At 35.3% G+C, this 12,105-nt stretch overlaps 2 protein-coding genes across 3 annotated transcripts in view; both read left to right on the top strand.

The window, feature by feature from the left end:
* The window catches only part of CDKL3 (cyclin dependent kinase like 3), a 35,533-nt gene extending 28,460 nt beyond the window's left edge, over positions 1-7,073 (top strand). The window contains exons 8-11 of one of the 2 annotated variants that reach the window (XM_055553782.1): positions 763-853; positions 2,216-2,378; positions 3,434-3,531; positions 6,218-7,073. In XM_055553782.1, coding sequence (XP_055409757.1) covers positions 763-853; positions 2,216-2,378; positions 3,434-3,531; positions 6,218-6,277 — 412 coding nt within the window. In that variant the 3' untranslated portion in view covers positions 6,278-7,073. The remainder of the gene's footprint in view (positions 1-762; positions 854-2,215; positions 2,379-3,433; positions 3,532-6,217) is intronic. The other variant, XM_055553789.1, reaches the window with a different exon arrangement.
* The window catches only part of SKP1 (S-phase kinase associated protein 1), a 144,967-nt gene that overhangs the window by 34,796 nt on the left and 98,066 nt on the right, over positions 1-12,105 (top strand). The gene's annotated exons all lie outside the window — the stretch shown is intronic.

The following is a 12,105-nucleotide window of genomic DNA, read 5'->3' as shown; positions in this document are numbered from 1 at the left end:
TTCCTATCGTAGCAAATTATCTAAATGGAAAAAAGATAGTTGAAAATAATCTTATGTAGTCAGATAGCTTTTCAAGGTTAAATATTTTGGGAGAAAAACAATATACTGGATCAATTTTAGATTCAACTACTAATACAGATTTGAGACACTGGTACCATGAACCTAATTAATCAAGGGCAGTGTGACAGATGGATGGCAAGAGTCTGTCTAGCAAGGCATCAGGGCCAGTTCTAAATTTAGGGAACTGCTATGGCTCTAGATGGAAAAGGAGGCTCGGTTCAGCATCCTAGAAGACTAGTTCAATCCTAGCAGGCTGGTTTGGGCTGTAGGTTGTGAAGCTTAGGGGTCTGCCGAGGTGGCAAGTGGACATGTCTATACAACAGACTACAGACAGCAAGTGTCAGTCGTTCTTGAGGTAACTCCCAAGCCATGGTTGTAATAACCATAATTATAAACTAGCCTTGGTCAAAAGCTCAGAAATTCATGAACCCAGTAGTTAAGAGATCCAGGTTCAGAACAGATAGAAAGGACCAAGTGGGCCAGCTGGAGTAACCCCACCCACAGCATGGTGTCACCACCGCGAGTGAGTTGTTCTCTGCTCTGTTTTTACCTCTTAGAGCAGTTGGTACTTAAGGACTAACAATTGCATTTTGGCACATGTTCAAACAGTAGACTACCATGGTATAACTTATCATTATTGAAGCTAAAACAGAAGTATTTCTGAGGAGTTTTAATAACTTCTAATTTGTTTTTAAATAATAGGTTAACTGAAAGAGCCAAAAAGAGACGTACGTCTTCACAATCTATTGGACAAGTTATATCTAACAGGCATGAGGATACAGGTTCCACTCAAGTAAGGCAAGAACCTCATCATTAAATTACGTCCTCTTTCAGCATTATCCTCTCACCCTGTGTCCTTGTCTTTGTCTTTAGGGCTCTAACATTTTTTTTAATGTGCTTTTATTTTTCCCTTTTACCCTGGAGTGAAAATAGGTCATCATTTCCTTAATGCTTTCACAGTTTTAGTTAATTTCTTATAACTTGATTTGTGTATTCAATGAGTGACTTGGGGGAAAAAAGGTAAGATTTTCCTTTAAAAATCACAAGACTCTTTGGTTTTTCACTTCAAAAAATGATTTTAATATCTTACTTTATAGATTAAGAGCAATTGCCAAATAAATACATCTTACTTTTCCCAAGAAAACATAATTGGTGTCATTCATTTCCCATTTTTCACATAGGAAAATAGTTTACTTTATAATTGAAACAGTGTTATTTTATAATAAGAAGACATTGAAAACAACACATCCATCCAAGAACAAGTGACTGGTTAACTATGTTAGAGTTTATCCACATAATGGGATACTGAGCATTACATTGTGGAAGTATTCATTAACCTAAGAAAGTTTCTATCATCTATTGTAAAATAAGCAAAAACAGGTAGCACAAAAGTTTTTCCAGAATGCTGAGTTTACAAGTAATTTTTTCCTTTGGGTTTTCCCAGTGTCCAGAGCACATCATTTTGTAAATTGAAAAATAAGTTATTAATAAAATGAACCAGAGCAGTTTGTTCAAAATCAGAGTGCAATGAATAGGATAAAAAATTAAAAGTTGAGACTGTGGCTCTCATGATCAAGACTATTCTCAGAATATTGAGTAAGCTAAAAAAATTTATGAAATTTTTATTGGAGTTTGATCCGTTTATATATTTGATGATACTCTCTTCTACGTCTTTTTAGAAAAAATGATTTATCTTCGGCTGTGCTCAGACTTTACCGTTGCACAGATTTTCCTCCAGTTGCAGCGAGCAGGGCCTACTGTCTAGCTGTAGTGCCGGGCTTCTCATTGCAGTGGCTTCTCTTGTCGTGCAGCACGGGCTCTAGAGCGTGTGGGCTCGGTAGTTGCGGCTCTCGGGCTCTAGAGCACAGGCTCAGTGGTTGTGGCGCACCAGCTCAGTTGCTCCGTGGCATGTAGGACTCTCCCAGACCAGGGATTGAACCCTTGTCTTCTGCATTGGCAGGCGGATTCTTTACCACTGAGCCACCAGGGAAAGCCCTCTCTTCTACTTCTTAATTATTAAAATAACCTTGCAAAGACTGATTTTATGCCTATCTTACACCATCCAAAAGGCTGGAATTTGTTAGCTCCTCATCCAGTAAATAGTTACACACCTTTCTTCAAATTAACTCTTGTTTATTTGGTTTTTTTTTTTTAGAGCCAAATGGAGAAGTGTGTGTTTAATGAGCGAACCAGCCAAACTGACCAAATGGCAAATGGAAACAAAAGGAAGCTGAATTTTCCCAGATCTGACAGGAAAGAATTCCATTTCCCAGAATTGCCTTTCATAATACAATCAAAGGAGATGAAAGGAATGGAAGGTACACATTTGTTGCATAGTTTTACAAATCTCCAGATAGAATATTTTAAAAAAACTTTTTTGGTAATATAACTTACATTTATGATTTAGGTAGAAAGAAGTATATGTGTGTGTGTGTGTGTGTGTGTGTGCGTGCATGCTCAGTCCCTTCAGTCGTGTCTGACTCCGTGTGAAGCTGTGGACTGTAGCCCTCCAGGCTCCATGGGGTTCTCCAGGCAAGAATACTGGAGTGAGTTTCCATGCCCTTCTCCAGGGGATCTTCCTGATCTAGGGATCGAACCCACATCTCTTACATCTCCTGCACTGGCAGACAGGTTCTTTACCACTAGCGCCACCTGGGAAGCCCCAGAATGGAGTATATTGCTAGGCAAAATATTTTCAGTTGATGAAAAAAATTTTTTTCCATAGTCAAATAAAGGGTAAGACTTAAAGGAGATAATTTTAAAGAAGGGTTAAGAAAATTTTAAAAAGTAAAAATTTTATTAGCTCAATTTTATTGAAATGTTAGAATAGTATTTGAGGAAGATGTTTTTGGTTTAGTATATGACCTAGGGTAATTGCAGTTTCCTCTGTTTTTCTGTGATAACTTGCCCATGTAATAGCAGGAATGATGTATGTGTGCTTCAGCCATTCAAGGATTTAGTCGATTAAGATTTTATAACATGTATTGAGCTCATAAAATGAAACTCATTTTTTTTGCAGTCATTTCTTGGAAGAACAGTGACACCTTGTGAAAAGATAATATAATAGCAAGAAAATAGTACTTGCATAGCTCAAGAGGAATTATCTGATCCACTTAACAGTAATACTCAGAATTTTAAAAGTAAATGTCTTCTTTATTTAGAGGACAGACTGGTAGACTATTTGTAAAATTATATAACAAATCACTTATGATTGATATTTTATACCATTACAGCTCATGATTTGTTTAGTTCCTTTATAATAAACTGAGAAACTGACTTTAGTGGATATCAGAATTTCCATTTGAAACTCTTGAAAAGGAAAGTAAAATTTCAAGGTAAGAGTAACAAGTTCTCGTATGTATTTTTGCAAAAGTGAAACAGATAAAAGTGTTGAAGAGGGAATCAAAGAGAACAGATTCATCTAAAATACCAACTTTACTTAATGCAGATCAATATCAAGAAAAACAAGAGGTAAAACTTTTTATTGATAGCTTTTACTAAGTAATGATGTTTAGAACATTTGACTTAGTATATAATTTTAGTTATTACTGTTGGAAAGTTAGATAAAATTTCAAAATTCTGTAATCTTTGACCTCTAGAAACAGAACTATATTTTCCTAGAAAATTATAAAGGTTTTAAAAAATGTCTTATTTTTGAGGGTAGTAAATTTGAACCCTCATTTGAATGTTGAGTGATTGAATATATGCTACCCAGAGAAAATAGTATGTGTGTTATGTATACTACTTGGTGGTAGGTAAACCATGCCAGAGGAAAGGAATAGTGGTAGAAACATAGGATTATCCTGGCCACAAGAACATATATATTTTGTCTTTAGCCTTTTTCTTCCTATTTTTTCCTCCAATTTATTCCCCCATCTCTGCTCTCTAGCTACTGTCCTATTTTCACAAAGATATGCTCTCAGCTAAGTATCAGATAATCTTGAATTTCATTTGGGGATCTTGAAGCGATCAGTATCTATTATAAATTAATACTCTTTAAAGGTATTTTTTTAAGGGAAAGGGATTGTGCTGAGCATCCACTGAATTAAATTATATTAACTGCCTTCTATCCTATACACCTGTGAGGTCATCAACTTTGTTATCTTGGTTTCTTATTTTCTAAATAAAATTGACTACATTTTTATTTGTGATAAAATTAGCACATACTTGTTAAGGAAATTTGAGGAACTTATAAAAATAGAAACCATCATCTGAAACTATGTAAGAAGGTATTTTTAACTAAGTCTATTAATTTCTAGAACATTCAGGTAAGAATTATCAGACACTGTTAGATATACTTTCACAGTGACATTTAGGCCTTATTCCTGGCCTTGAACTTGTTGACAACTCCACAATCAGTTTTGCAGAGAAGAAATATTTTCTAGATAGAACAAGAAAGGCATTAATGGTCATCTTTTAGTTTGTTATAAAAAAGAATAAGGTGACTTCAAACATTTAAACCTGGGTGACTTACTGATGTCACAGCATGTTGAACAGCACACCATTTGCATTTTTTGAATAATCGATGAGTTAAGGGTCTTGAGTTTGGGCAGACTAGCAACGTGCTACATGTGTTTGTCCTACCGTACTGTGAAAGCCCTCAGAACTAAAATTACATTTTAATTTAGGAAGAAAGGAACTCTTAAGATAGTTCTGACATTTTAAGAATACATAATAGGAAGGGAAAATCCCTTTTTGTGCACATGATGTAGAACTCCTGAAAAGATCTTTTTAAGAGTAACAGTGAAACAGTTGTAGTTATTAGAAATATCCAGAAGTCATCAATGATAATTATAGTTTATATGTATCAGATTGGCCAAAAAGTTTGTTTAGGTTTTCCATAAGATGGTAAGGAAAAACCCAACCCAACACTAGTCATTCAAATACAGTTCTGACAAGTGACAGAAATTACATATGAGGCTGATTCAAATGCTTTTAATAAATTAATGTCAGAATTAAGAAAATGTCCTAAATTTCAAGTTGATAGGTTGTTAATTTAGAGCATGAGAGAGTATGATATGTTTTTAAAAACTTAAGACAGGGAATGGCAGCTTATTTGTTCTATTCACAGATTTGTTTCTGACTTACTAAATCATATCCAGGCACTTCCCAGTTAATAGTGTAGACATGTATTCAATAGATTCTATGACCTAGAGAGAAATTCCAATTACTGCTGAGTGAGTTAGGCAAGAAAGAAGAGTCCACACAGAAAAGCCTCCTTCAGTTTTGTCTTATGATGATAATAAGGACTCCTTTGCTAAATAGTCTCCCTGTGCCTTATAAAATAGCTCCCAGGTGCAAAGTACAAGTACTTATCTGTGGCTGTATTTCCTTAGCCAAAGACTCACCATTTCCTCAGTTAAGGTCCTGTTTCTATTTACTTTTTAGAATACAGGAAATGCACAAACTGAAAGGAAGAAGAACCTGTCAGATGTAGAGTAGAAAATGCAGCAGCTGAAAATTCAGGGAACCCCAGAATCACACTGTATGGTTAAAAAAATCCTTTTTATTAATATTACATACACAAAAACATTGACTAGATAATTTTACAGATAGATCATAAATCCTCTGTAGTTATGTGTAAACTCAACCTAAATTTGTTTTTAAATTTATTAATCTATAAATGTTTCATGGTTTTTTTTTGTTTTGTTTCATGTTTTCTTAATTTGAACATTAATTTATAAAAATTGCCTGACTGGTACATCCTAATAAAACTACAGCTTATGTTTGGTCATATGATTTTATTTGATGACCTGTTATCTCAGTCATGTTTGATTACTGGTCATTCTTAGCTTTGGTTCAGAACTTTATAGATAGAAAGATTTCTAAATGTGTAGTAAAGTGAGATTCCGATGTCTGGGAGCACCAGACATTTCTGAGCAAGCAAGTACACTTGATAGCATGAAACATGGGTTTGGTTTTATGCTGGACATTCTGGAGCAGTATTTAATTGAACATATCATGAAACATGTTTAAAACGATGGAAATTGAGCCAAGTATTGAAGGAAATCTTTTGGCTTGACCAGCATGTTTATCATTTAGTAGTTTATATAGAATATATTGTTATGTATAATTTAACATAAACATAGTCAAAGTTTTGGCAACATGTATTTATATTCTTATCCCTGGTTCTTACTGGCTTGGTTTCTGATTTTAGGATGGAGATGGCCATTGTAAGGGGAAGAATTTGAAGAGGAACAGACTTTTTTTCTGGTAGTGTCTTCTCTTTTAAATCTTAAAAAATACAAATTGGCAAGTCTTCCCTTTTAATTTTATGTACAACAGAAACATAACATGAGCTGTTACGACAGTAGTTAGTCCACAGTGGCATCATCCAACTTTGTTTTGTTAGCAAACCATTCATAGTTTTCTTCTTTCTTCTAAAAATTCTGTTGATGTGATGTTATGATTTGGAATTATAAAGTCATCTCCTCTCTACGTGCTTTTTTACTTGCCATGATTACTGAGTAGGTAACACATCCTGTCATATGACCCATACTGTATTTCTACTGATCTCTGCCCTCTACTAGTCATGTAATCTAAGTGTCAGTTTTTTTCTAGACTGCTCTAGCTTCCTGAAGTGAGTTCTTAATGAAATGTCTGACATTTTTAAAAAAAAGTAGTCCATTACATGATTAAAAATATGTTGTTAATTTGCTATAAAAATATTTATAATACTTAAAAAGTATCAAAATTATACCGTATTAAATGTTAATTTTTTTTATTCCTTTAAACAACTGCCAGCACTCTTTCAGGTTCCTAGTTCAATCTGATAGTGCCTTTTATGTAGTACAAACTTTTTCTATTTATGTATGACCCAGAAGAGAAACACTACCAAAATTCTTGGTTGTCATATTATTCAAAACACAAAATGAGATTGTTTGGTATTTTACCAAGACTCTGCCTGATTTTGTATTTACCAAATAGACTTGAAAAACAAAGGAAAACATAATTTCTTTATTATGATATTGTGATCTCTTTTCAACTTATTAAAAGGTTGATTAAAATTCGCAGTGAGTTCTCTGGTGGTCCAGTGGCTAAGACTCCATGCTCCCAATTCAGGGGGTCCGGGTTTGATCCCTGGTTGAGGAACTGGATCCCAGTTCAGTTCAGTTCAGTCACTCAGTCGTGTCTGACTCTTTGTGACCCCTTGGACTGTAGCATGCCAGGCCTCCCTGTCCATCACCAACTCCCAGAGTTTACTCAAACTTATGTCCATTGAGTCAGTAATGCCATCCAACCATCCTCTGTCGTCCCCTTCTCCTCCCACCTTCAATCTTTCCCAGCATCAGGGTCTTTTCCAATGAGTCAGTTCTTTGCATCAGGTGGCCAAAGTATTGGAGTTTCAGTTTCAGCATGTCCTTCCAATGAACACCCAGGACTTGACTTCACATTCCAGGATGTCTGGCTCTAGATGAGTGATCACACTACTGTGGTTATCTGGGTCATGAAGATCTTTTTTGTAGAGTTCTTCTGTGTATTCTTGCCACCTCTTCTTAATATCTTCTGCTTCTGTTAGGTCCATACCATTTCTGTCCTTTATTGTGCCCATCTTTACATGAAATGTTCCCTTGATATCGCTGATTTTCTTGAGATCTCCAGTCTTTCCCATTCTATTGTTTTCCTCTATTTCTTTGCATTGATCATGGAGGAAGGCTTTCTTATCTCTCCTTGCTGTTCTTTGGAACTCTGCATTCAAATGGGTATATCTTTCCTTTTCTCTTTTGCGTTTTGCTTCTCTTCTTTTCACAGCTATTTGTAAGGCCTCCTCAACAACCATTTTGCCTTTTTGCATTTCTGTCTCCTGGAGTTTGGTCAGATTCATGTTCATTGAGTCATTGTCCCATCCTCTGCTGCCCCCTTCTTCTTCTGCCTTCAGTCTTTCCCAGCATCAGGGTCTTTTCCAATGAGCTGGCTCTGTGCATCAGGTGCCAAATGCTGGAACATCAGCTTCAGCAACAGACCTTTCAGTGATTATTCAGGGTTGATTCCATTACAGTTGACTGATTTGATCTCTGTAGTCCAGAGTTCTTTGAAGAGTCTTCTTCAGCACCACAATTCAAAAGCATCAATTCTTTGGCACTCAGCCTTCTTTATGGTCCAACTTTAACATCCGTGGATGACTACTGGAAAAACCATAGCTTTGACTATACAGACTTTTGTCAGCAAAGTGATGTCTCTGTTTTTTAATACACTATCTAGGTTTGTCATAGGTTTCCTTCCAAGGAGAAAGCATCTTTTAATTCCATGGCTACAGTCATCATCCACAGTGATTTTGGAGTCCAGTCCAAAATCCAAATAAATAAAATCTTCCAATCCAAAATAAAATCTGTCACTGCTTCCATTTCCCCCCATCTATCTGCCATGAAGTGGGACCAGATACCATGATCTTAGTTTTTTGAATGTTGAGTTTCAAGCCAGATTTTTCACTCTCCTCTTTCGCCTTCATCAAGAGGCTCTTTAGTTCCTCTTCACTTTGGTACTTTCATCTCTTTTAGGAATTACCCATAATTTGTTGTGATCTAAACAAAGGCTTTGTGATCTAAACAAAGGCTTTAGCATAGTCAGTGAAGCAGAAGTAGACGTTTGATTCTTAAAGGATTGTCCTTTTTTTTCTTCAGTTCCTACAAAAATGCCTGCTGGGATTTTGACTGGGATTGTGTTAAAGTCTATACATCAATTTGAGGAGAATAGATATTTTAGAAATACTGACTCTTCCAATCCACAAACATGGTATAAGCACTACATTTAGTTAGATCTTTAAATTTTTTCTGTAGTATTTTGTAGCAGTCTTATACATCATTCATTATATTTACTCCAGTGTGTTTTGGGTTTTGATGCAATTATAAATGGTATTTTTAAAAATATCTTTTAGTTGGTTGTTACTAGTAGTACAGAGGTACAATTTGTCTTTCTATATTGATCTTGTGTTTTGAGACCTTGATGAATTAAATTCAACTTATTCTAGTAGGTTTACTTCATTCCTTCCTTCTTTTCTTTTTTGTCTATTCCTTAGGATTTCCTATATAAACAATTACAACATCTGTAGATAAAGATACTTTTACTTCTACCTTTCCACTGTTTCTGTGATGTGTGACAGCGCCGCACAGAGGTGGTGAGAGTGGACATTCTTGCCTTTTTTCCTATACCAGAGAGGAGACATTCAGCCTTTTCCCATTAAGTGTGATGTTAATTGTAGGTTTTATGTAGATAACTTTTATTAGATTGAAGAAGGTTCCTTCTATTTCTGTTTGTTGAATGTCCTTACCATGAGCAGGTATTAAATTTTATTAAATACTTTTCTTGTATCTTCTGAGATGATTTATGCTTTTTCCTCTTTATTTCTGTTAGTATGAATTATATTAATTGATGTTTTAATGCTAAATCAACCCACATTCCTAGGGTTAAAATCCACTTGATCCTTTTTATGTATTGTATTGAATTTGATTTGTTAATATTTTATTTAGATATTGGCATCTACATTAATGAGGGATTTTAGTCCATTCTTTTTTCTTGTGTTATCTTTGCCTGCCTTTGATATCAGTGTTACAGTGCTTCATAAATGAGTTGGAAAGTTTTCCCTCCTCTTTCCTGAAAGAATTTGTGCAAGATTAATTTTACTTTCTCCTTAAATACTTGTTAGAAATCACCAGTGAGGCCAGCAAGACCTAAAGTTTCCTTTGTGGAAAGATTTTAAGATGCAAATTCAATTTCCTCAAATTTATTTAATACATATGGAGCTATCTAGATTTGCTATTTCTCCTGTGTCAGTTTTGGTAATTTGCCTCTTTCAAGGAATTTATCTATTCCACCAAAGTTTTTGATTTTTATTGGCATAACATTGCTTACCATTTTCCCTTGTTATCGTTTAAGAAGTGATGTCCCGCTTATCATTTCTTGTATTGGTAATTCTTGGGGGATTTTTTTAGTAAGTCTATCTAGAGGTTTATCAACTTTCCTAATTTTTTTTTTTGAAGAACCAACTTTTGGTTTTATTTCTATTGTTTGTTTCTTATTTTACTGCTTTATGCTCTTCTTTTGAGCTTAATTTGCTTTTTGTGATATTGTGATATAGTAACAAATACAAATTTTAGGTCTTTGTCGCCTTTTCCTGACACAGAGCTCCCAAAACATTTATAATTTCCTGGCTGAGGAGTGAGAGGAGTGTCTTTAATAATAAACCCCTTTCACCCATACCTGAGTTCATGCTAATGAGGTATTTAGGTCTCATATCTTTGCTAATCTTCAGTCTGCTAGTTTATTAATTGCTGAGGGAGGATTATTACAATCTTCAACTGCAATGATGGATTTGTCTGTTTATTCTTTCAGTTCTAGTAGCAGTTGGTTTCTGCATGTTAAGCTTTGTTACCAGATGCATGTATATTTAGGGCCATTATATTTCTGGTGAAACTGACCTTATTCTGCTGTCCATTGTGTGAAAACAGTTGTTTTATTTATTTTTTCCAGTTCTATCATTGTTTAAGGTAATGCCAATACCTATTAGTCAATGATGCCTGGAACTAGAAATTTAAAGAATTCTGAAAGTGAAGATCTAGTCAAAGTTGTGAATAAGGAATAACCTTTAGAATCATTACCAAAATTTCTAGCTTTGTCTTATATAAAATGTTCCTGATTGATTATGTGCTCTTTTAGTTTAAGACTATCCCTAAGGATGTGGATATGTGGATAGGAATTTGTAATGGCTTGCCTGTTCTTTTTGTTGTTCTTATTCAGTTATTGTAACTCATTTATTCTGTGAATTCTTTGCCAATAATATGAACGTTTGAAGTATGAGGTTTGCCAATGGAACTTCAGCAGTGGACATAGATAGGATGGATAGTCTATTGGTTGATAATACTTTGTCAAAAGATGTTAGTCAGATAAGTGTGTTTGAGTTGTATTTCTGGCCTATTTTCATTTTCCATGTATGAATCTAACTTGTAAATATTTGTTACAAAGCAATTGTTTGAGGTAATGGGTTGCTTCCATCAAAACTGAAAATGTCCCATGGTGGCTAGAACATGAAGACATTAGATGGAGCTCAGAGATGATACAGTACTGATTTCTGTGTTTAATTTATTTCTATTCCATGCCTGCATCTCTCTCATCAGCTCTGCCCAAGGAGTTGGACAATAGATAATCACTATGAACTTATTTTAATCTCATTGGTTTCTCTTAATAACTTAATGAGTCCTGTAAGCAAAGGGAAAGTGAGGGATATAATAGCTATGTAGTTCAAGTAATCAACAAGCATTTGGTCTCTGTTCTTAGATCTCTTTTCTCTCTACACTCCCTAGGTGAGCTCACCTAGGTGTATGGCCTTAAATATCACTTATGTATTGATGACTCTTAATTCTCTCTCTCTAGACTGGACTTGACTTCTTAACTCCAGATTCAAATTTCCACTTGGCCATTCAGTAGTTCTACTAAAGCATATTATAGATATCTTATGTCCCAAATTAAGGTCCTGATCTCTCCCCCACTCTCGTGTTCCTCTTACCTGCTCCATGTTTCTTCATTTTGGTTAAGGGCAACTCTGTTTCTTCCAGTTGCTCAGTAATCCTTGACTTCTCTCTTCATCTCTATATCTCTAACTTATGCTTTCAGCTCTACCTTTAAAGCATTTCTAAGAAGTGACTGCTTTCCTCCCTCTACTGTTAACAACATTTCTTGCCTGGATTTTGTAGTAGTCTTCTGGTACTTGATCTTCCCGCTTTAACACTGTTCTACCTTCAGTTTCTTATCAGCTCAGAGTAAAAGCTGCAGACGTCACAGCAACCTCCAGGACCCTGCACAGCCTGCCTCTTCCTTCTCTCTGATGCTATTCCTCTTCTACTACTTATTCTGTTCCAGGCCCACTGGCTTCCTTGCTGTTCCTGCCTCAGAACCTTTGTTCTTGCTGTTTCCTCTGATGAGAAATATCTTTCCTCAGGTAACGCAAGAGTCCCTCCTTTAACTCCTTCCTGTTGTTCAGAACAACCTCCTTACTGATTTTACTCACACATGAAGCTTTCTCTATCAGGTTACTTAAGGTGACAACTTTCC

Source organism: Bubalus kerabau, chromosome 1 (genome assembly GCF_029407905.1).
Source record: "Bubalus kerabau isolate K-KA32 ecotype Philippines breed swamp buffalo chromosome 1, PCC_UOA_SB_1v2, whole genome shotgun sequence".
NCBI classification, from domain to species: domain Eukaryota; kingdom Metazoa; phylum Chordata; class Mammalia; order Artiodactyla; family Bovidae; genus Bubalus; species Bubalus kerabau.
This window is presented reverse-complemented; position numbering and strand designations above follow the sequence as displayed.